At 49.2% G+C, this 25,014-nt stretch overlaps 1 protein-coding gene and 2 long non-coding RNA genes across 4 annotated transcripts; 2 read left to right on the top strand and 1 right to left on the bottom strand.

Moving 5' to 3' along the window:
• Positions 1-1,277: 1,277 nt before the first annotated feature.
• On the top strand, positions 1,278-5,721 carry LOC139080326 (uncharacterized). Its single transcript, XR_011534760.1, has 3 exons — positions 1,278-1,441; positions 3,634-3,808; positions 5,321-5,721. It is a non-coding gene; the product is annotated as an uncharacterized lncRNA (long non-coding RNA).
• On the bottom strand, positions 2,014-5,361 carry LOC139080327 (uncharacterized). 2 transcript variants are annotated; one of them, XR_011534762.1, is made up of 4 exons: positions 5,229-5,340; positions 4,178-4,254; positions 3,782-3,862; positions 2,885-3,010 (listed from the first exon to the last, which is right to left on the bottom strand). It is a non-coding gene; the product is annotated as an uncharacterized lncRNA (long non-coding RNA). The 2 variants fall into 2 exon arrangements; XR_011534761.1 differs by lacking the exon at positions 4,178-4,254 and having other exon boundaries at positions 2,014-3,010; positions 5,229-5,361.
• Positions 5,722-15,196: 9,475 nt separating the features above from the next.
• CKAP4 (cytoskeleton associated protein 4) lies at positions 15,197-24,592 on the top strand. The gene is made up of 2 exons (XM_070600366.1): positions 15,197-15,828; positions 22,114-24,592. Exons 1-2 carry the CDS (start codon positions 15,397-15,399, stop codon positions 23,440-23,442), a joined length of 1,761 nt encoding a protein of 586 aa, XP_070456467.1. The 5' UTR covers positions 15,197-15,396; the 3' UTR covers positions 23,443-24,592.
• The last annotated feature ends 422 nt before the right edge of the window (positions 24,593-25,014 follow it).

The following is a 25,014-nucleotide window of genomic DNA, read 5'->3' as shown; positions in this document are numbered from 1 at the left end:
AGCATGGAACACGTGTTCCACAAATATCAGTACTTCTATGACAAGCAGTTCAGGTGTCTTGACAACCAATTGTCCCATGCTCAAAATTCAAGCTAACGCTAAAAATAAAGCACAGTCACCGTATTTTGTAAAGGAACTGTTGAAACCAATGTCAAGACAGGAACATCCTCTGTGATAATCACCAGCTACCCCCAACCCCTGTTTGTTCTTAAAGAATCTGAAAGAAGAGTGGTGGTTTGCTTTTGATTTTGAAAGAGGGGGAAAAAACCCCAGGAAACAGGAAACTTAGGTTGAAAATGGACTGTACTGAGCATCTTAGCACATGTTGACTTTCTTCGGAGAACCCTCAATATCCTCTGTTGCCCAACCCACCAAGCGGTCTTGCAGATGCTCACGGTACCCTGCAGGGTGGTGCAGAGCTAATGTCCTGCACATTTCAAATTGGGGTTATTGTCAAGTTAGGGTTATTGGGGTTAGCACCAGTCATTAATGCTGTATATTTTGTTATGCAATGGAGAGAATCTTGGCAGCCACAGCCAAAGAGAAGCTTTGGGAAGGGAAATACGAGAAATACCAGCTGAACCCATGCCAGAGAAAGGAACACAGAACTCGAGACTCCTGGGTGTCTGGCCCTGGAATCTTTAAGGGGCCCAAGTCCACAGGCTGCTCCATCCCCCTGAGTGCCATCGCCCTTTCCCCTCACCTCTGTTATAGCCCCAGTGAGCTCGTATGGGTGTTACTTGTTCCATAAGCTGTGAGTTCTTAAGAAACTTAATGTTTATGTTCTTAAGGATTGTTGCTTGTGTATTTTTCCAATTTTGTATAGCTTCAGCATCTGGCCCAAACCAGGTTCTCAATTAAATTTAAATATTTAAACGTAATAGAGGAGGATAAAATGTTTGCTCTCCACCAACACAACTGCCTTTTAAGAAGAGTAGATTTGGTTTCAATGAAAGGTCCTTTTGTTCACTGGGCACCTGGAAGGGCCAGGAGCTGAGTCTGGAGGTTGGGGCTTGAGTGGCTGAATAGCTGTGCATCACAGAGAGGAGAGCCTGGAGCTGAGTGTGGAGTGAGGGTGGGGTAGGAAGGCAACGGGTAGGGAGGGAGGGAGAGAGAGGATCCAGGGAGATATTCACAGAGCACAGCAGCCAATAAATAATACATCTCCAGGACCTGGTGGCCCAAGGACTTTGTTTTGTTTAGTTTTCAGAAGGCTGTTTAACATTCACGTTGAAGTTGTTTGAGTTTCCATAGTGTAAACCTCTCCTCGCCCTCCCATATCTTGGACAACATGTTCACGTTCAGAGCACCTGTAGTGTGGGTTTTCTGTAGAACCCAGGAAGGGGCTGAGGTTCCATCTGGGTCAGGGACACAGAGGTGAGACCATTTCCTGAGTGAACTAGTTCAGTGGAGTCAGAAGAAGCCAAAAGAAAGTAAACAGGTAACAATCTGGGGTGAGGCTTTTCAACCTCCCTTAGGATACGAATTTGGGAGTTTCTAACTCATGTTATCTTATGGGGCAGAGAGATTACAGCTGACCTTTGGAAAGATAGGCGACAACGTAGGACAGTGTAAGAGCCAATGAAGGGAGCAAACATCAGTGCCAGAGCTTAGGGACAGGAAGCGGAAGTTCTCCTGAAAGAGGTAAGCCTCGAACTAGCCTTGAAGGATAGATCTACTGCTTAAAAGAAGTTTATTTTGTATATTTATACATATACAGTTATGTATATAATTATATGTAAATTATTTATCTATTTTCTTCTCTTAGTCAGGAGGGTGGAGTGGATAGTGTACTTTGGCTCTGAAATCAAACAGACCAGGCTCTAAATCTTGGCTATCAGCTGTGTGACTTTGGGCAAGTTACTTAAGCTCTCTGAGCCTCAGTTTCTTCATTTGTAAACTGGAGATAATAAGAGTATCCACCTCATAGGGTTGCTGTGAAATTTAAATAAAATAATTTGTGAAAAGTGTTTCGCATGAGATAAATACTGAATAATATTCAATAAACGGTATCCATTTTTATGTAAATTTATTGAACACAATTTGGAAAATATGGAGAAAAGCAGAACTAAAACCACCAACAGTCCCACCACCCAAAGAAGAAAATTTAACCTTTGGGGTCTATCTTTCTAGTTTTCAGTCAATGCCTAGTTTAGTTTGCCTTTTTTCTTTTTGTATTGCCAGTCATTCTGAAGATAAAATTTAAATCCTAACTTTTATTTAGTTAACATAAGAATTTTTTCCATCTTATTATAATCTCTTCAAAACATTTTCAATGACCGTGATACATTAAGTGGAACTGATGTATTGTAATTTACTTAATCATTCTCCTATTGTTAGATATTTGTGTGGATTCCAGGGTTTTTTTCCTATTCCAAATAACTTGGTGATGAACAAGTTCATGCATAAACCTTTTCCTTTACTTGGATTGTTTCTTTAGAAAAGATTCCCAGAAATGAACTCACTGATGTAGAAGGTATGAACAGTTTTAATGCTCTTCCTTGTTGTCAAAAGAATTCAGAAGGCATCCGGAGGAGGGGCTTCTATCTCCAGACTCATCCCTTACAGTCTCTTTTTTGCCTCTTTTCCAAGAGGAGGAGGAAGAGGAGAAATGTGACTAACTAGTGCCGGGGGCTCACTGAGTCACCTTTGCCAGCGGGCAGGGTCGCCAGGCAGAAAGAGGTCTGGAGGCGGGTATAGCTTCCCTCGCCAGTGTGTTGAATGCAGTCTGAGAGAAACGCCGCAGAGCATGAACTTCTGGAGGACACCTGGACATTCTCTTTGTTCTCAGAACTCCCATGTGGCAAGCAGGCCTGGGACCCCTCCTGGCCTCTGCCAGGGCTCCTTGCCAGGCTCAGAGGCAGATGCACTTTCTCTTGAGATTCATCTCTCTGTGGCTCCATCTCATCCGGCACTTATGGATATGCACTGGATCACCTTTCCTTGCCAATGGCTGACCCCATATTCATGGTCGGGGAGAAGGCTGCCCTCTTCATTGTCTAGCCGTGACCTTGCAGAACAGTTTCATGCATCAGAGTTCTGCTTTGAGGTGCAGAGCCTAAAGCCCAGCTAAAAATAAAGCTCCCCCTTGGGGTTTTGCCTCCCTGGGGGACCACCAGGGATGTCTCTCCATTTGTAAAGTGGGGATAATGGAAGTTTCAGGTGGGCTTGGGTGCTCTTAGCGTCTCTGGCTGCATTGCCCAAAGTTCTCTGGATTGCTAGTGACAGAAATCCAGCTCAAGCACCTTAAGGAAAGTGGTGTGCTGGTGAATGTTTAATAAGTGGCTCTCCAGGGAAAAAAAAAAAAAAACAAAACCCTGATTTGGAGTGTTTGCAAATTTCCACGGGCTAGAAACTCCCCCGTGACTGTAAATACTTCTACCAGGGCCCATTTTGAGCTCCAACCCATTTAATAACCAGTTCACAAAATTCCTGAAAATTTAACAATAGGCTCTTGCCAGACAGAAGGAGCCCACTCTGGTGTACACTTAAGGGAGGGGGATGATTGACTCATGTCCTCAACATGTGGGAAGAGCAGGGACACAGAAAATGACCTCAGGAATGACAGGAACCAGGGAATCTAACGCCAACAGGATTCTCTCTGCAAACCAACCTATTTTTTTCCATCTGCAGATATACGCTCTCCATATTTCAAGAGACATGACTGCTGGCAGCTTCCAGAGTCACATCCTCACTGATTCACAACGAGACAAAAAGGAGGGCTTCTCCTCCAGCCAGCGCTAGTTTGAAAAATCCCAGTGAAGGGTTGACTAGCCTTTACCTGTGTGCTTTCCCCTTGGATGAGAGGGTAGGTGTGCTGCCTGAGGATCCTGGGGTCTCTCAGAAGAAGACGGGGACTTGCCTATCAGACAAAACCAATAATTTCCATTACGGTGACCATCTCAATACCATCAGCACTTGGTTCTCATTTCTACTAGTCTTCAAAGTGGCCGGATCCATGACAGCATGACAGAGCTGTCTCACCCTACCTGCCTTGGCATTATGTTGTACAGTTTTTTAAAAGCTCAGTTAATTTCATAGGCAAAAATAATAACCCACTGGTATTTTAAATACTTCTATTTCTTATATTACAAGCGAGGTTAGCAATGTGTTCCTATATGTTGAATAACCGTATTTCCTCTTTTGTGAATTATTTTCATCTCTTATGTTTACTTACCTCCTGGAGTTTTAAGGTTTTAAAAAAATCTCTTCGTCTTACAAATATTTACTGATCTGTTATTGCAGGCCAAGCATCTACAGACACAGAAAACACAAGAGCAAACAAGATAGACAGGGTTCCTATCTTCAGAGCACTTACCCTATTCATATGGTCTTTTTAGATAATAATATATCAACTTTTGCTTGTCCTATTTACAGCAAATATTTTCCCTCTATGCTGTCCTTATTCTTCAGTACAGCAGTCGTACATTTTCATGTAGTTAAATCTGATCTATTTTCTCCTTTTAATAAAACCTTTTTCTTCTATGCTTAGAATTCCATTTCTCCACCAAAATTTTAAGATGATTCATTTATTTAATTATTTTCCTAGGCTTGAAACTTTTGTATTCAAGGATTTAATTCATTTGTAATTTGTCATAGAGTGGGGGGGGTGAGCTGAGCATCTAAATTGGTCATTTTTCCCAAACATTTAACTTATCGAAGTCTTCCTTGCTCGATTGATTTGTAAAGATGACAGACAGAACTTTGATCAATGGAGAGATGAGGTAGGGAATTGATGAAGGGCAATTGGAGTTGCTCGTTTAGGGAACTGGTCCGGGAAATGGAGGAGGGGGAGCTGCAAGCCATTAATGGGTGTGGAGTTTGTCTGGAATAAAGGGCCCATATATTGTACTGATTCTTAATACGGGATGGACACACCTGTCGACTGGGGAGCTTTAAAGAAGTTCCCACGCCTGGGCCCTACCATTGGTAGGTCTGATATGAGGCCGGGGTTCATCTATTTTTTACAAGCTCCCTGGGCACTGCTCCCTGGCATAAAGCTAGTCAGATAAGTAGGGAGCAGATTGAGAGAGGTGTCAATGCTAAGCTGAATTTAGCTATAGGTCCAGGAAGCCTGTGAGGGGAGAGTAGAAAGAGTGTGGACTTTGGACTCAGGCAGACATAGGCTTCAATCCATTTTTGCCACTTGCAGGCTGTGTTATCGGGTCAGATCACTGGCCCTCTCTGAGTCATATTTTTCTGTCCTAAATAGACTTAATAATATTTACCTAATGGGGTTGTGATGATTCAACGGGAAATCAGGTATGAGATGCCTGGCTCAGCACCTGACGTTAATGAACTCTCCCTTCCTCCTCTTGAGGGAGCCTCCGGCTCAGGCCAGGCCTGCTTCGTAGCCGCCTTAGGATGAACCGATGGGACTGACGTCGCCAGAGAGAACATGCACATACTCATCAGGGTGAGAGATGGAAAGAGGTGCATGTTGTCCTTTAATGCCAGAGGTTTCAGAAACCTTCAAAGAGCCTGTCCCTTTTTGGGGAGGAACCCTTCTTCCTTGGAGAAATGGAGAGCAGCTTTGAACTTCACAAAAGCCTTGCCTTCATAAGCTTGGCAAAGGCAAAATCGGGCTCCACTAGAGGACCCTTCGGCTCAGTAGCGAAGATAATCCCAGCTCCTGGGCAGCTCAGCCTGTAAACCAAGGACAGCTGTTGTGAAAATAACACAGTCATAGTCATTTTTATTAAAAAACAATTCTCATGCAAATCTGTTTACAGAGCAAAGAATCTCCTTTCTGCGGGATGGAAAATACTGTTACTTCTCAGAAGATCCACTTGCCTTAAATTCATAGCATTCATATTCATTTAGTGAGCTGACAAATATTTATTGATATCAGTTCTGTTTGACAACTACTTTGGAACCAGCCTCTGCATAGTACTCATTTAAAACTGATTTTCCATGCTACCCTGTATTACAAATCGACATCAAATATTTATTTTAGGATTGAGTGCTAATCAGTATCCCTTGGAGGTGATCCATCCAAGAGGCAGTAAGGACTGGTGGAAAGGGAGAGGGGTTTGGAATCAGACACACGTGTTTCAAACCCTGACTCTTGATAATCTGGGATGAGCTGTGTGATTTTAGGCCAATTGCTAAAACACTCTGGGCCCCAGCCTTATTTTTCTCTAAAACAAGAATGTCTTTTTTACTCTAAAGCCAGTGTTCTCTTCCTGGAAGGGTGGCATTTGGTTGGGTGGAGAAGAGGAAAGAGGTTATTCATTCTAGAAGACGGGAACTTGCCTGGTACCAGAGAGGAGAGAGAAAGAGGCCAGCCTGCCCACGGGGGAGGGTGTGTTTGGGAACAATGAGAGAGAACATTGGGACAGTAAAAGAAGGGCCCTTCTGCTTTGTACATGGGTCACATGGCAAAAGCCCAGGCTTTAGGACAGGTGTCTTGGAAGTTTCTAGATGATGGAAGGGCTTGAGCTGCAGGGGCTGGGTGCCTCAGGAGTCACATTGCAACTGAATTGAAAGTTTTCTATGAGTAGAGTTCTTGTCTGCTTCACCTTCACTGGACACCAGAGAAATGGATCAAGAGAGAGATGGTTGGGGCTGCCTGGTGATATAGTCGTTAAGTTTGCACGATCCACTTTGGCGGCCCAGGGTTTATGGGTTCAGATCCCAGGTGTGGACCTACATGCCGCTCATCAAGCCATACTGTGGCGGCATCCCATATATAAAGTAGAGGAAGATTGGCACAGATGTTAGCTCAGGGACAATCTTCCTCACCAAAAAAAAAAAAAGAGAGAGAGAGAGAGAGAGCAAGAGAGAGAGGGAGACAGTATTTTTTTCACTTGAAGAAACAACAAGTAGACTTAGGATTATTGAACCAAGAGGGACTTAAGTTAGATAGTAATACTGACTTCCTCACTGTGAGAAAAGGACAAGATTATTCTACCTCACCAAGGAGTCTCCTTTCTAAGAGATTTGAAATCTCCTGGTTGGCGAGGCTCAGAGAGGAGTTCATTAGTTCGTGAGTGACACTCAATCTCTTCCAGATCCTGGACACGTCTCCTGAATTACTGTGATGATCATTGTGTTTGAAAGTTTCCTGGTGAACTCTGAGCTCCCTCACTCTCATCTACCCTTTTCTAGGCAGAAGCCTCTTCAGAGACTAATCTGAGTTACAAACAGCAGGCTCCTAGTTCTGGCCGCTGGATCCCAGGTGACACCAAAGCCGATGCGGATGCTGGGCCCAGAGCCCAGGCGCTTGCCCTTCCCCTAAGGGGGGCCCAGGACTGATCAGAATTCACAGAATCCAAACTGCTGGACTCCCCTGTCTATCTTTTTGAAGGTTGAGGAATTCAACCAAAGTGATTTTCGTTGCATTTACATACAGTTCTCCTATCACTTTAAGACGTAAGGATTTTCAGAGCAAAAGGCCAATGTAAGGAAACAGTAAGTCTCCAGTGCAGCAAAATTTGAAGGGATTGCCAGGTGTTAATGGTGAGGGAACATCAGCCTGCACAGGACAGTGCAAGTCAGTTCACCAAGCAGTCACTGAGCTCTTACGAGGTGCCAGGTCTTGGGCTGGATACTGGGTGGTGGGGGTGGCAGAGACCCAGAGATAATAGTGACGATGACAATGACAACAATAACAGCAACATGTGCCGAGAGCTGACTATGGGCCAGGCATTGTGCTCATTCATTTGTTTATTCAACAAATAGTAAGGGCTCCATAAATATCGTTGGATGAATTGCTCATCATCCCAGCTATACTGGCCTCCTCTCTGCTCCTCAGATGCACCTCAGGGGCCTTTGCATTCGCTCCTTCTCTACCTGGAAAAAGAATCTTCCAGATATTTGCATGGGCTGGCTCCCTCACTTCCTTCAGGTCTTTACTCAAATATCACCTTCTCAGAGAAATCTCCCTGATCTCCTAATCTAACATGGCACCCCCCTCCAATCCCACAGCCTCCCTGCTCCCCTTTCCCCACGTTACATCCCTCCCTTAGCACCATCTAGAGTACACTGTTTTACTAATGTGCTATTGCCTGGTCTCCCTGTTGGTGCAAAAGCTCCATAAGGGCCAGGCCTTTGGACTCCTTTGTTCACTGCTGTCGCCCCCTTGTCTAGATCATGTGCTCAAATTTGTTCAATGCATGAATCAGATGAAAGAAATACTTTCTCAGTGTCAATCATCCACCCAATAATAAGCACTAAGGATGGTGCAGTGAATGAGGCAGACAAAGTTTTTGCTCTCCAGAGGTCCACAGCCTGGTGGGGATAAGATTTTATGCTAACTACATAATAATCTCCATTCTGCCAAAATAGAGCATGCTGGGTGCTTTACTGATATTACTTCACTAAAACACCACCACAACAACCCTAGGCCATTGGTACTATAAGCCACAGTTTACAGACACTATTTTAGTTTTTTCTATAGCTGAAAATCCACAAATATGCTCTGAATTATAGAGGGGCTGGATTGATTTAGTTGGCAGATGTTAGTGACAGTTACGTGTATGTAACTGACAGGTACAGTGGTCTTTTTTGTATTCATGACTTCCGATGGTCCTGCAAAGTATTCATCCTACTCTATAAACGAGGAAAGTGAGGACTAGAGAAGTTAGATAACTTTCCAGAGCCACACAACCCAGTAACTCTTCCACATAGGATCAAACCCAATTCCTATCCTTACCACACCTCCTCATTCCAAGGAACACGAACGAGGGAGAGACTAGTGGAGGGGGGAGAAGTGGTCCAGGGACTAGCTTATCCTAGGGAAGGAGGCAGCTGGGACTTCCAGGTTGGAGGGCTGGGGAGAAGAGCTTGAACAAAGAACAGAGGCTTGCAGGTGGCTGCAGGGCAGGGAGAGGTAGGTTGAGTAGAATCCTAGGTGGGAGGGGAGGCATCATTTCCACACCCCTGTCCCACACACATACTCTTGGTCATTGTGGCTTGATTCTAATAAGGAGATATGGGAGGTTCTTGAGCAAGGCTGGGACAGGATGAAAATGGTCTCCGCGGAGTAGAGTTTTTACAGCAACTTCTCCATCCCATTCACTTAGGAATCCATCATATCCACACACTTTGTCTATTTTTTTTTGGTTAAATTAGCAACATACATTTATAACATCCTCTCTGAACCTATCTTAAAACGCTGCATTTCCACATAATACCCACTTCTACTAACTTTCAAAACTTTGAGACTTTCCCCAAACCCTCGCCCACTAAAGAGTGGGTACCCTAACAGTGCAGGCTGCAGAGAATGAGAAGCCTCGCCTTGTAAGTTAGGTACTGTCATATCCATCCAATCATCCATCCATCATATATTGAGCGCCTCCTACAATCCAGGCAAACTACCCGGCCCTAGGGATAAGAAAAGGAACAGATCACAGTCTCTGCCCTGAAAGCTCGAGGGTGGATGACAGTAAGTCATCATGGTGAGTGCTATGACCCATCTGGGAGCTGGGGGAGCACCAGGAAAGGACACCTTATCCAGGTAGGGGTGGAGCCAAGAAAACAGTCAAGGAAGCCGAGCTCCTGAGACAACACGGCAAATTAGGGAAACTGTAGGAATGTCCAGTCTGGCTAAACACAGGGTAGGAAGAGATTCGAGGGAGAAATGAGGCTAGAGAGAGAAGCAGGGGCCAGATTATGAAGGACTTTTCAATATCATGCTAAGGCAGGAGTTCTCAAAACATATATATTTTTTGCCTACAACACACCTAAAGGGTAAAACATACATCCACCAGCAGCATGGTGAGAGGAAGCAGTTGTGGAGGTGAATTATCAGTGTCAGAGATACAACCCTGCCCAGTCCTTCCCAGTTTGAGATTCACGATGCTTATTAAGAGTCTGGATTTTATCAGAAGGCTGACTGGCCTTGGATAGGCGATTTCATCACACTAGGCATTGTCTTCTTATCTGTCTGTACATTCACGTGCTAGTGGAGAGTGGGAGCTCTAGGATCAACTGCCTAGATTCTAGCCAGACTCCTACCATTCTCAAGCTGTGTCACCTTGTATGAGTTGTCCACCTACACGGATCATTACCACTCTGTGCTTACATCAAAGGCTCACTGAGGATGGAAGGAGGTAACACATGTTAAGCTCCTGGCATAGTGCCTGGCACACAGTAAGTGATCAATAAATGTCAATTTACTGTGATATTGTAGCTCCCTTGCAGCCTAACAGTGTTAGCAATCACCCTCTCTTTGTCATCACCATCCCCATCATCATTGCCTTCATCATCATCATCATTACTATTATCGCCATCATTCCCATCATCACCATCATCATTACTATCATCGCCATCATTCCCATCATCATCATCATCATCATCACTATCATCGCCATCATTCCCATCACCATGATATTGAAGTTCTAAGAGAACATTCCTCACTGGGTTCCTCTCCTCCATTGTCCTTCCTTGTGGTTGTCTTATGAAAGAGAAGGCCCTATGTAGAGGAATTTTAATAACGTGAAGTTCATAGCATTTATTGAGCTCCTACTATGTGCCAGCACTGTTCTAGGTATGAGGGATACCAGAGTGAGCTAAATAAAGTTCCTACTCACGGAACTTAAAGTCTAATGAGAAGAGACAGGCACTAATAATCAAACAAGCAGAAATACCGTATGTCAGAGAAAATGAATACTATAGAGAAATGTAAAGAAGGGAAAGAATGATACAGTGTCTCGGGTTGGGCGCTTATTTTATATAAGACGGTCAAGAAAGAACTCGCCTAGAGGTGACATTTGAATTGAGGATGTGAAGGACACTGCCATGTGGATACCTGGGGGTAAAGTTCACCTGGCACAAGGGACAAAATCACAAAGCCTCCAAGCTAGGCACACACCTGGCATACGGAGGAGCAATAAGGGGGCTGTGTGCCTGGACAGTAGTGATCAGGGGTCGAGTAAGAGGGAACGGGATCAGAGAGGCAGCGGAGGGCTGGAACACGGGGGCATTGGGGACACTGTAAAAACTTTGCCTTTTAGTCCGATTGACTTGGAAAGTTATCGGAGGGTTTTGAAAAGAGGTGTTACATGATCTGACATATTTTCAGGGATCACTCTAGCTTCTGTGTTTAAAATAGACCACAGGGCAGGAAGCGCTTAAGCAGGGAAGCCAGTATGGGGTTATTTCAACAACCCAAGTGTGAGTTGGTGGTGACTTGAATCATGGGTAGTGGTGCAGGTCACGAGAAGAGGGAGATGCTGGATGTACTTTGAAGGTGAAGCCAACTAAATTTGCTAATATATTGCATTGGGTGGGGGGACGGGTGAAAGAAAGAGAGGAGTGAAGGATGATCCCTGAGCGACTGGACGGATATGTGCTGGAATGAGGGAGACTATGCGTGCAGGACAGGTGGAGGAGAAAATCAATTTCATGTTCACATTGCCTCTATAGTGTAGATACTCTAATTATTTTCCTCAAAAACTGGGACTCAGTGAAGTAAAGCTTGTGGTCTATAAGTCACTTTGGTGCTGCAAACTCCAAGAAATAATGCCCTTACTGCATGGAGCTATAGCATCTGATACTGGGGAGCTCCTGGGAATGTGAACCCCTGAGGCTGGGAGGGGCGGTCCTAGCTCTCCAGAGCCAACTAAAGGAGGCCCCCATCTCTAACACAGCCTGTTAGCAGGGCACTCAGGCTCATGCCTTGGCCTCTGGGGGTCTTGTCAACCTGGACCAGAGACGAGGCCATCAACAGTAACAGGGCCTTTCTATTTAGGCATTCTAACTGAAATGCAGAAAACCAAGAGGGCTGCAGGCTTACAAAGCTCTACTTTAGAATTCATGATCCATGTAGTCCAAGAGCCCTCAGGAGCGTCTTTGCACAAGCTGGGGGAAAGGAAGAAACATCTGCGGGCTCCTCCTCATCTCTACCCACATTCCTGACCATCCCACAGACTTTAGGAGGATGAAGTGGAAAAGAGATGGAGGAGAAGAAATCAGGAGGAAAAGAAGGGAAACTTCCTCTAAATTCACGCTGTGCCAACTCAGAAAATGGGGTAGAATGGAATTCTCCAGAAAGAAACCCTGCTGCCTTCCTGTTCTAGGAGACACACTTCATGACTGCTTCCCAACCTCCTCCTCTGGGTGTAGCCAACCACCACAGTGGAACCACGCTTCAGGGGAAAACACTACTTGCTTTTTTCAAGTTAAACACATCAGAGCCTGTGGTCTATAAACCACATGGGGTGGCGGGAGCTCCAAAAAATAATGATGAAAGAAAATCGTTGAACTCTAGACATAGAAGCTTTCACTCTGTGACTCTGCAAATTGTATTAGCCACCCTTCATTCACTGAGCCTTGCTACGCGCCCCGTAGCAAGACCATGTCTTTCATTTAATCCTCACAACAACCAGGTGAGGTTGTTCTTATTACCCCCATCTCACAGATGAAGACACAGAGGTTCAGAGAGGTCACACTTCCTAGTCAGTCATGGAGCTGAATTTGAACCCAAGTCAGTCTATGCCAGAGCCTATATCTTAACCATTATATTTCACTACCTCCCAGCGGAAAGGGACAGAGGAAAACACTGAAAATAGTAACAGTGCCGTCCCCCTACACTCGATTCTTTCAGTGCTCAGTAGAGGCAGAAAGTTGAGAAACTTTCCATTCTTATATCTGGCCTACAGTCCGAATCAACTTTAAAAATTTTAAATAATTATTTCTGATAATCAGATGACTATTTTCTCTAAGAAACAGATTAATAATGAGAAAGAGCTTTAGAGGTGCAGAAGGGGTGACCTTGAAATCTAGAGGGGAAGTTAAATACACCTCGCAAGGTTCAGAGTTAGTTTGGTGGCAGAACGAAGGCTAAAAAAGCAGGGCTCCTGCCTCCCAGGCCAGAGCTTGGCTGGGCCGCCAAAGCCACTTCTCAAGTTATCACGGCTCTGCCCCGACGTGGATGACTGTTGGAAGGTGGGTGATTGCCTTTGTGTGTGCTAGAGATTTGAAACACAATCTGAACTTGGCTGAAGTTTTTAAAATAAGATTCTTCTAGCACCTTCTGATGAGTTAGCCTTATGCTTTCCTCAGCCATCTTTCCCCACGCCTGGGTCAGAGCGGTGTGCCCTGTTGAACTAGGATGTTCCTACTATAGCTCCCGGTATTTAGCTGGAGTGGGGACGCTCCTTTCTGTCTGGGACAGATGATTATATTTCTAGTCCAGAACCTGCTATAATTTACTCCAGCCTCCCAGAATAATAGAGACTGTTCTGCCTGTCTGGCTGGCCCCTACCGATTTCTGCAACCTGGACCCACGCCACCCGGCTTATCTTTCTTCCCGACATCGCAGCACACACCCCCATGTCAGACAGGTGTCCTGGGCTCACCCCATTTCCGCCACAAAAATATCCTCCCCGCTCTCCCCCTATGCAAATCCATTCTTCAAGGCTTTGTTCAAGACCTTTCTGCCCCGGAAGACTTCCTCATGTACAGCCCAATGATTTGCTTTCCAAGTTCTAATTACATTTATATTCGCAACGACATAATTTAGCCCTCAAAACGTTTCTGCACATTTCTCCAAAGGTAACGCAGGCCCCTGGAGGGCAGGCACACATGTGTTCGTTCATTCACCAGAGTTTTTTAAAAGCATCTTATAAGCTGAGATACAGAGAAAATAGGCAGTGGTGGTTCCTGTCCTTAAAGGAGACTGCGGTAGTTTTCAGACATCTGCCTGGCACATAGTGGGCCCTCAACAAAGGTTTGCTATAGTGACCTAACATACATAACGCCTCTTGATGCAATTATTTGCTGTCTCTAATCCCGTGAAAGGTATCAGGTGGTGTTAGAGCAAAGGCATCATTAAGAGGTGGCATTTGAACGAGGCCTTAAGGGCAGAGAATTTTTTTTAAAAAATACAATTGGCAGAAGAAACAGCGTTCCTACGCAGCGCCAGGAGCACACAGTGCCAGGCACACACCAGATACCAGGTTTGGAGGAAACCAGCTGAATGGAGCTGAGGTCTGTCGCTGCCCCAGCACCAACCAGCCCTATTGAGCAGGCAAGTTGCTTCATTTCCCTGGGGCCCCGTTTCCTTCCCTCTCCGAAGAGATTAAGCAGCACAGGCTCTAAAAGACACAGACCGAGGTTCAAATCATGACTGTGTGCGACCTTCAGCCAAGCATTTAGGGTGGGGACTCAGCCTCAGTCTCCCTCCTATAAAATGGGTAAAATAATTCCTACTTTACGCGGTTTTTGTGAAGTTGTAAGAACATATGAAACTTGCTAAGCACAGTGCCTAGCGTTATCCTATTTCCTTCTACCAAAGTAGGGGTGACAACTCTGATCTGCCTCCCTCTCGGTGCGGCACACACAGCACAGAGCCTGTCCGCAGGAGCGGCTGTGGACAGACTGCGGGACCCCCTAAAGACAAAATGGACTTGAAACGGCTTCAGAAAAAGAGTCGACAGTGGACTGACTGGGCTGTGGGACGATCAATACACGTGTTCCCTTGAACAGACTTCATGCAGTCCAAGAATCTTTGCTAACTCTCCTCAAACATGCCTCCGAGCCGACGGTTTTTAGCCAGCCCTCTTGGCCTCCGCCTTCAAACCCTAGGAAAGAGACAAGGCCCAACCCGGTGGCGGGCTAGAGGGTAGGAAGGCGGGGTGGGGGTGGGGGACGGATTTCCCTAACTCCCTGCCGAAAGGCACGGGGAGGTCTGTTCCCGCCCCTGACTCCCACTCCCAGGGGCAGGACTCCCGGGGCGCCCCCCCTCCATTTCCTCTCTCTGCACAAGTCGAAAAGGGAGGGGGTTCGCACTTGGCCCACGGCACCGGGTCACCCCCGGCTCCCCTCCCTCCGACCCGCCTGGCCACCCCCACCTCGGCCGCCTATCCCCGGGGCCCCCGTGGCCCCAGCTCAGTCGCCAGTCCCAGCTCCTGTCTACCCAGCCCTCCAGCCCCTCCCTTGGGTCCCCTCGGCAGCCGGCCCCCGCCTCCGTAGACGCAGCCCCGCCGCCCTCCCCATCTCGGCCGCCTCCTGCCCCCTCCTGCCGCGGCCTCCGGAGACCCCGCTGGGACACCCTCCCCGGCGGGCCCCGGGAGACCCCGCTCGGCCGCCCCCCGCGGCAGCCCCATCCGCCCCACGGGGCCGCCCCCTCCCTCTTTGGGATCGTGGCGGCAGGGGGAGGGGCCGCCCGCGGGCCCGCGTGCGTGGCAGGCTCTCCCGGCTCGGCTCTGCCGGCCGCCCTGCCCGGGAGGCGGGGTCGGCGCGGCGGCGGCAGGCCCCCTCCCCCGCCCTCCGCGCCCGGCCTCCTCCCTGGCCCGCCCGCCCGGCCGCCCGCTCGCTCCCGGCCGCTCCGACGCCAGCAGCGCCCGCGTGCCGCTCGCCCAGCCCCGGGGAGCCCCAGGAAGTTTCCCGGGCCGCGTGCCCCGCTCGCTCGCCCCGCAGCCCGCGGCCTCCCCCGCCGCCGCGCCCGCCATGCCCTCGGCCAAACAAAGGGGCTCCAAGGGCGGCCACGGCGCCGCGAGCCCCCCGGACAGGGGCGCCCACCCGTCGGGCGGCGCGGATGACGTGGCGAAGAAGCCGCCGCCGGCGCCGCAGCAGCCGCCGCCGCCCGCGCCGCACCCGCAGCAGCACCCGCCGCAGCATCCGCAGCCCCCGGCGCACGGCAAGGGCGGCCACCGCGGCGCCAAGTCCGCCGCCGCCGCCGCGTCCTCGGCGTCCTGCTCGCGCAGGCTCGGCCGGGCGCTCAACTTTCTCTTCTACCTCGCCCTGGTGGCGGCGGCCGCCTTCTCGGGCTGGTGTGTCCACCACGTCCTGGAGGAGGTCCAGCAGGTCCGGCGCGGCCACCAGGACTTCTCCCGGCAGAGGGACGAGCTGGGTCAGGGCTTGCAGGGCGTCGAGCAGAAGGTGGGTACCCCCGGACCCCCAGCCCCGGCCGCCCGGCTGCGGTCCCCGCACTCCCAGCCGGGCGGCCTCGTGCCCTCCCGGCCGGGCCCTTCGCCCTGCCCAGGCCTTGTGGCCAGAGTCGGCCCCCTCCTCGACCAGCGGCCCGGCTGCCCCCACCCCGGCGCCCTAGATCCGAGGCAGTCCCCAGACCCTCTTTGTTAATGGCCGCGGAGGAATCGGCCCCCAGGGATGGACCGCGGCGAGGGTGGTCAGGCCGGCCCGGGAGGGTGGGCCAAGGGCCTGTCACAGGACATTAGCGGTGACCTGTAAGGAAGCCGGCAGGCTCTGGGGAGCCCATTCTTTTTGGATTAGGAACCGCTGAATGGGCAGAGTTGTCTGAAAAGGAGGTTGGAAGGGAAGCCGGCGCATCCCTGGAAGCCTCGGGCAAGGCCGCACCTCAGATCTCCCAGTGGAGGCATCTGAGCCAGTTTTTAATAGACCCAGAGCCCGGGGAAGGAGAGGCTAGTAATCTTATTCATTTGCGAAGTTCAAATGAAATGTTACATATCTTGAGGCCCCTTGTCCGTTATTGGTCCAGTGTACCCACGTGGGCTTTTGAAGTAGTGTATTTCAGCTTTAGAGGAAAGGAAGGGCCAAAAATACTGGGTCATCCTGGTGAATAATACCACGAGGCACATTTATATGGTGTTTAGAGGGCTTACTCATTTATTATCTGATTCTCATAGTAACCCCGGCAGGGAGGGAGGACTGGCTGTTTGACTCCATTTTCCAGGCGGGAAAATTGAGGTTTAGAGAGATTCAGTCAACTGTTAAGACCCCAGCCGGGGAGCAGCGGACTGCATGAGAATATCTAGGCCAGGCCCAGTTCAGGGTCCAGAGGGCCTGTTTCAGGTGTGGGTGGACCCACCTTTCAACGCAAAGTTGCTTAGGTTTCACCCTGTCTGTGTTTTTCCCACACCAAGTGTGGCTCCTTCAGTCTCATTCCTCCTCCTCCGTCCTCCGCTCGTGTCATTGCTCAGTGAAAGTTGGTTGCATGACGGAAACAAAAAATCCCGCCACGACTTCTGAGCCCGGAACTGCTGCCTCCTTTTCCCAGCATGCTGCCTGCCCTGCCAAGTTTCTATCGACTTTTGTGGAGTATGCAGGACTAGGAATTTCCTCTTAAGACTGGCAGGGCAACTGGAATGAGTCAGCCTACTCCATGCTTCAGGCCAAGGGAGGTGACTTCTCGAAGGGAATTAAGTAGGCAGCCCTGCTTTGCCTGTTCTGAATGTCAAATCGTTCTTAAAAAATAGACATACTGCTGGCCTGTACTCACTAGCTCCTCCGATTCCTCTCTTTCATCTACCCACCTATTTCTCAATCAAAATGTTTGTTGATGTCTGATAGTCAACGGGCTCTGCGTAGGAGGGCTCGAAGGTGCAAAAGACACAAGTCCTACTTGTGAAATGGCACGTTAAGTATGTTTTGATGAGAGTAACTGCTCTGTGAGTTCAGAAGAGAGCGGGTGTGGAGTTGGCCCCAGCCTGTGTCCAATGGCCAGGGTCCCGCCAGTCTAGCTTTAGCGGGTGAGCGATAACTGTTGAGAGAAGGGATGAAGGACACGCAGGCAGGGGTATTGTCTTGAGCATCTTTGAGGGACAGCAGGTGGCTGCCCTGCCCGCAGCGGGTAACATTTAGGAAGTAGTGAGAGGAGAGATTGAAGCTGAGGCCGGGGTGGGGAGGTCTTGAATTGGGGTTGAAGAAATTGGGCTGTCTTCTCTCTGCTTCCTCCCTGCCCCTCCCTCGCTCTCTCCTTTCTGGTCCCCGCCCCTTCTCCTTCGCAGCTGTGTACAGATTCCTTCCCTCTCTGGGGTTCAGTTTTCCCATCTACGCAGTGAGGGGAGGGCTCCGTCTAGATTTTTAAGAATCCACCTGGCTATACACCTTGTTTAATTCAGTCCTGTAATCAAGCTATTATTTAGTGCCTCGTATTTATTGTACACTCATCTCTTTTGACTCTCACAACAACCCCAAGAGGTAAGTACTATTATCATGCCCCTTTCATGGACGAGGAAAGTGAGACACAGGGAGGCCAAGTAACTTTGTATGGTTACACAGCTAGTCAGTGGCAGGGCTGGGCTTCAAACCGTAGAGAATGCCCACAACACTCTTAACCACTTGTCTTTTCCTTTTGTTATCTTTCCCATGCCTTGCCTGGTATGTAGTAGTTGCTCAATTAATGCTTATTCCATTGACTTGGAACTCACACCCAGAACAGTATTAGGATTTGCCACCGTGTGTGGCCACTTCTGTCTGTGCCTCTGGGGTGGCCAGTAAATGCGTTATTTGGCATTGATGAGTGAGTAATGATGGGTCCTCTGACAACTGAAATTTGAGCCCTTTCTAAGTCTGTATGAGGCTTGGCGGGGGGCGAGGTTTGGTCCTTAGCAGGGACTTATACTTACAGTATTATTATGTGTTCATTGTGGGCCAGGCTTTCTGTGAAGTGCTGCCTAGCCACTGTCTGAGGCAGGTCCCGTTTCTTAGCTCCATTTCACAGATGGGCCAGCAGCCTGGAGCCGTTGTGTTACTCATTCAGAGTCGCACACAGACCCTCTGTGGTGGAGCGGGGATTGGGGTCGGAGCAGTGTGACTCTGAAGCACCCTCCTCCCCCGCCCTATTGGGTGTCCTCTGTCTCTCGTTCTCAGATGCTCTCGGGATAGGGAAGTGGCCCGCGTCTTCTGAGTGGCCGCAGCAGGGGCAGAGTGGCTGGCCTGGCCTTACCTGGACGATTCAGCGGGCACCGTGGGCGCCGGGCTTCAGGAAATGCTGGCGGTTCAGTTGCAGGCCCTCTGTGGGGCCCGTGTTGCCCTGGTGGATCCAGGGTGGCATGCAGCGGTGTCGGAGAAGGCTGAGGCCTGGCCGGGCTGGTGTAATGAGAGTGGCGCTGTTTGTGGAAGAGCGAGTTCTCTGGTCCTGTTACACTGTCTCCTCTTGACTCTGGACGAGGGGTCAGGGCTTCGGGTTTAGGCAGCATCTCCTCCAGGCTCTCAGTGCACTTTGAACACACACATCTCTAGAGGTTAAGAGCTCAGGTTCTGAAGCCAGACATTCTGGCATTTTGATCCTCAGCTCTGTGACTTTCCAGTCTCTCATTTGTAAAACAGAGATCAATGGGAGCCTCCACCTCATGAGATTATTACGAGGATGTAATGAGATGATGTCTCTGAAGGACTTTGATTATCGATGCACAGTAAGTGCGCTTTGAATGTCAGCTACCATTCCCCACCCCCCCCCACCCCCCGCTGTGAGCTCCTTGAGGACAGGGATGCTGTCCTAGCCAGTAGTTTCCCTCTGGCATCTTGCACACCACTTAGTGGGCACCCCACGTATTTTGGGGGAACAGAGCATTCATTGCATATTGATGATATTGAGGTCTTTGTGTGTGAAGATGAACTCACACCACCATCCATACGGGGAACTTTTCTGTGTTCATAGTGTTGGGGGTGGATTTGACTTCATCCATAATTACTGATCTAGTCCCCTTCCTAGCTGTTTGTTAAGAGGCAGCCCAGGTTAGGGGTGACAGTCAGGGACCAGAGGGGAAATAGACCAGCTTGGTCTTCACCAGGCTTTACCCTGTTCATTCATTCATTCTTTGATTCATCAGAGACCACTGATGAAGGCCGGCCCTGCTGTGTGTGCCGTGCTCCCCTGTTCACGCCATTGTTCTGAGTGCTGTACGTGGAACAGGCAGGCGCTCTGAGCCAATAACCTAGTTTCAGAGGGGAGCTCTTTCCAGTACCTTCTCCAAGTGTCCTTTACGACTCAGGTTATATTTGGTTGAGCAGGGAACTTGTCTATTCTGGAGTCCCTGAGAACCTTGTTCTAATCTGTCTTAAAATCACAGACTGGTGGAAGCCAGAAGGGACTTGAGAAACCTACTTGTTAAAAGGCGAGGAGCTTGGGACCCGGAGAGCGAGTGTGACTTACTCGTGCTCCCAGAGCTGATTATTGACGGGGCTGGAACTGGACCCGAGGTGTCTGTTCAGGTTCTTGAGGCGTTTTCACTTGGCACTGGGCTGAGGATGGTCAGGAATCTCCAGGCTTCTGAGTGACTTCAGAAAAAAGTCTAAACAATAATGAAGACGATAGCTATTGTTTATCGATCATTCACTATGTGTTAGGCACAGTTTAACCACTTTACAAATATTAACTCACTTAATCCTCACAAGACAAGCCTATGAGGCTGGTACTATTTTTGTTCCCATCCTGCAGCCGAGGAAACCAAGGCACAGAGATGCTAAATAACTTGCCCAAGATCACACAGCGGGGATGGATCCAAGCTAGGATGTGAACATAGGCTGTCTGGCTCCAGAGCCCATGCTGTTTATTCTTTAACTTCTTATCATGGAAATGTTTAAACATAAGTCAAAGAAGGGATCAATATAATGAACCCCAGTTTCAATAATAAGCTTTTTGCTATTCTTGTTTCATTGCATCATTGGCCCTCCTTCCCCCATTTTGTTTTGTTTTTTGGGGGCTGAAGTTGGAGTAGTCTGAAGCACCCTACTCCCCCACCCTGTTGGGTGCCCAGCTGGTCTCTTTTGTTCTCAGATGCTCTCGGGATGGGCAAGTGGCCCGTGTCTTCTGAGTGGCCGCAGCAGGGGCAGAGCGGCTGGCCTGGCCTTACCTGGACGATTCAGTGGGCACCATGGGTGCCGGGCTTCAGGAAATGCTGGCGGTTCTGTTCCGCCCCTGAAGGGCCTGTGTTGCCCTGGCAGACCCAGGAGATGGTGAACCAGGATCTAATTTTGACTGAGACATTAGTTCCCCTAAAGTATTTTAGGATTTATTTCTAACAAATAAGAGTTCCTTTCTTTCCCTTCCCTTTCCTGTCCTTTCCTTGCTTCTTTTGGCAAAACACAGTGTCTTACACCTAACAAAGTTAACAGTAATTCTGGATTATCCTCTAATCCCCAGTCCAAAATCACATTTCCCTGACTCTCTCAACATCTCTTTTACACTTGGTTTGTTTGAATCAGGATCCATGTAAGTCCACACGTTACATCTGATTGATCAATCTCTTAAATTTCCTTTAATCTGTAATCGTTTCCTGTCTTTCCTCCTTTAAAAATGCCATTGGATTGTTGAGGATCCTGGTTATTTGTCCTGTAGAATTTCCCACCTTTTGGGTTTGGCCGATTGCATCCTCGTGGCTGTTCCTCTCTTGTACGGTTTCTGTGACTTGGTGGTTAGAGCTGGAGGCTTGATAGATTCCGATTCTTCTCTTTTTTTGTGAGCAAGCTTTCCAGGGAGCACCACATGCCACACGTCAGGATGAAGCCCAGGTCATTAATCCGTATTGTCAGCCTTAGTACGTTAAATCAATTCCCAGGGTGGTTCCCAGGTCAGACCCTGTTGAGGGTAGAATGTATGTAGAGTGAATGTCTGGTGACAAACAGGATCATAATGTGTTCACAAAATCAGGGAATGCTAAGGGATCATTTGGTCCACTGATCATATTTTCAGATGAGGACAGTGACTTGTTTAGGGCCACATAGCTAGAAGTGGTGAGCAGAGACCCGAACCTTTGTCTCTTTCCTCCCAGCCGGGTGTCTTCTGTGTGCCTCAGATTTTTCCCTATGAAAACTTGTGAGACTCTTTTAGTTGCAAGAGCTAGAAACTCAGCTTCAACTGGCTTAGAGAGGGAGGGAGGGAGAGAGAGTTTATTGGCTCAAACTAAAAAGTTCAAGAGGAGATTCCTTCAGGTATAGCTGTATCCAGGGACTCAAATTGTGTCTTCAGAACTTGATCTTGCTGTCTCTCGGTTCTGCTTCCCTCTGTGCTGGCTTGATTCTTAGACTGGCATTCTTTGTGTGCTGGTCTGAGCTGTTTCAGGCTTTCCTTCATCCTATAGCTGGCAATCCCAGCAGAAAAAGGTTTTCTTTCTCAGTAGTTTTAACAGAAGTCCTGGAATTCACTTGTTGACCTGCCTTAGGCCACATGCCCATCCCTGGGCTAATCACTGTGGCTCCTGGTGGAGGGGGAGGGTGGGGAACAGAAAGTGAGGATTGATCAGGCCTGGGGTACAAACCACCCCTGGAGCACTTGGAGGGGCCCTTTGGGTGGTCCTCCAAACCACGTGGACTGTGTATGGAAGGGTGGTTCTTCAAGGAAAATTAGAGTGCCATTCTGGAAGAGGGGGGACCTGGAAGCTGGGCAGACACAGAGAGATACAGCTATGTTGCGTAAAACTCCTCAGCTCTTCTCAGCAGGTAACGTCTGGATTTTGGTTGCAGGTGCAGTCTCTGCAGGCCACGGTCGGGACTTTCGAGTCCATCTTGAGAAGCTCCCAACATAAACAAGATCTCACGGAGAAAGCCGTGAAGCAGGGGGAGAGCGAGATCAACCGGATCAGTGAGGTTCTGCAGAAGCTCCAGAATGAGATCCTCAAAGACCTGTCGGATGGGATCCACGTGGTGAAGGATGCCCGCGAGCGGGACTTCACGTCCCTGGAGAACACGGTGGAGGAGAGGCTGACAGAGCTCACCAAGTCCATCAACGACAACATTGCCATCTTCACCGAAGTCCAAAAGAGGAGCCAGAAGGAAATCAATGAGGTGAAGGCCAAGGTCGCCTCTCTGGAAGACTCCGAGGGGTACAAGCAGGATTTGAAAGCCTTGAAGGAAGTCGTGGAGGAAATACAAACCTCTATGAAGTCCAAAGAAAAGGACCTTGAGGCACTAAGAAGCACGCTCCAGACCATGGAGTCTGACGTCTACACCGAGGTCAAAGAGCTGGTGAACCTCAAGCAGGAGCAGCAGAGGTTCAAGGAGGTGGCCGACTCGGAGCGCCTCACCCTCCAGGCCCTCACGGAGAAGATCCTCCAGGCGGAGGAGTCCACCGCCCGCCTCCCGGAGGAGATCAGGAGACTTGAGGAAGAGCTCCGCCAGCTGAAGGCCGAATCCCTCCAGCCCCAAGAAGACGCAGTCTTTAGAAACTCTGATGCCCTCGACGTGCTGCAGGAAAAGAGTCGGGGATTGGACTCCAGGCTCCACACCGTGGAGGACGGGGTCCACGCCGTGCAGACGGCCTCCGCGCAGCAGACCGCCAGCCTGGAGTCCCTCCTGGCCAAGAGCGAGGAACACGAGCAGCGCCTGGCCGCCCTGCAGGAGCGCGTGCGGGGCCTGGGCGCGCCCTCAGAGGGCGACCAGGGCGGCCTGGCCAGCACGGTGAGGAGCCTGGGGGAGGCCCAGCTCGCGCTCTACGGCGACGTGGAGGAGCTGAAGAGAAGCCTGGGCGAGCTCCCCAGCACCGTGGAGGCGCTCCAGAAGGTGCAGGAGCAGGTGCACACGCTGCTCGGCCAGGACCCAGCCCGGGCGGCCCCTGCGCCTCCCCAGGACTTCCTGGACAGACTCTCTTCTCTAGACAACCTAAAAGCCTCAGTCAGCCAGGTGGAATCGGACTTGAAAATGCTCAGGACTGCCGTGGACAGTTTGGTCGCCTACTCAGTGAAAATAGAGACCAACGAGAACAACCTGGAATCCGCCAAGGGCTTGCTAGATGACCTGAGAAGTGATCTGGATAGGTTGTTTGTGAAAGTGGAAAAGATTCACGAAAACCTGTAAAGGAACTGTGGGTGGCAGGGCGTGGATTTAAAGTCCAGTTTCTTATGACCAAAAAATGTGTTCTTTTCTCCCTCGCGCCCCTCCCCCCACGTCCCGTCCCCTCCTCCGGGGCCTTGGGCACCACCTGGCACACCAAGGCATTTTGTATTTTTGAGCCCGGTTAATTTATTTGCGATTATTGCCACACGCCACTGGTTTCTCAAGTTTTCTGCTTCTGCTTTTGGTTGGTTTCCTGAAGGCCTGGCCGCCGCGAATCAGAGGTGCTTTTCAGAAGGGATGTCCCTAGTGTCAGGGCAGAACCGTGATGGCTTCAGCTGAGGATTAACAGAAGCAGATTAACTCTAACCTCAAAAGCCCTGCCTGGCTGGCAGATTTCAAGTAAAAAGAGTGGGGGGGAGGAGGCACTTTTCTTTCTAATTGTCGTTAAGGAAAATTAATTTTACTCTTTTTTTTTTTAATACTTCTGGCTGAAGTTTTAAGAGCTGTCACTCCCTTCTTGTCTTCCACTTTAAGCCAGTTAAAACCCATCAGTGTCAGCTCTGAATTGGGAGGGGGGCAAGCCCCCCTCGGTTTTTAGTCAAAAAGAATCAGCTGCTTGACAGTCGCCTCCCTCGGGGTGGGCGTCTTTTCCACTCCTGAATCATCTCGTGATCCCAGAGGTAACTATGCAAAGAATCCAGATGGTTCTGAATGTGAAGCACGACACCCCGCTGAGTGCCCTCTGGCGGACCCGTGTCACCTCTTGTGGGGTCCCCAAATAACGCATAGGTTTGGAACCCCTGAGAGGGGAGTCCTTGGGTTCTTCCAGGAAATGTCTTATGAGGGCTGTCCCCAAAGGCGTGGGCTGTCTGCCTGGGGAGTGGAGGCCAAGTCGTCGTATTTCACCATGATGTCCGTGAAGAGGTTTGCTGTCCGAGCAGAGCCCCGCCTGTCAGTGAGGAGCGTGTGCATTTTCTGTAGTTGTTCCGTTTCCCTTCCCCTCTCAGCTGTACTGTTCTTTAACGGCTGTCTTGCCCTTCAAAAAAGAAAAAAAAAAAAAAGAAAAGGAAAAGAAAAGAAAAAAAAGGTTTGTTTAGTTTACTGTGAAATGAACTGTATGGCTTATTTACAGTATTTTTAATTCTTAATAAACACTTGAGCTTTGTTACGACTTTTCCAGACTGGTTGCTTTCTGAGAATTTGGTCATTGTGTGTTTTATTAACGTGGAGTATTCAGGATTAGAAAGATAGGTAAGTTTTTAATTGTAAGACCTTTTGTTTCAATTCTGAAACCAGGATGGCCTCCCTCTTAGGCCTGGAGACACACTTTGGATTGACCATTAGCAGGTATGTTTCTCTCATTGCTTGACTCCAACTCTTAGCTGTGGTAGAGGGTCTCAACCCTGACTGCCGATGAGAGTCTCCCGGGAGCTTTGAACAAACGCCTGGGCCCGCCCCCACCGACTCGGATTCAGTGGGTGTACAGGGGGCTGGCACTGGCACTTTGAACTTGCAGCCAGGTTTGCGAACCACTGTCTTAGGCCCCATAGTGCCCTTCAGCCCCAGCGCAAACCTGGGCGTGTTTCCTTTACT

This window comes from Equus przewalskii, chromosome 29 (genome assembly GCF_037783145.1).
Source record: "Equus przewalskii isolate Varuska chromosome 29, EquPr2, whole genome shotgun sequence".
Classification (NCBI taxonomy): domain Eukaryota; kingdom Metazoa; phylum Chordata; class Mammalia; order Perissodactyla; family Equidae; genus Equus; species Equus przewalskii.
The sequence above is the reverse complement of the archived record's forward strand: the minus strand, read 5'-3'. Positions and strand labels throughout refer to the sequence as shown.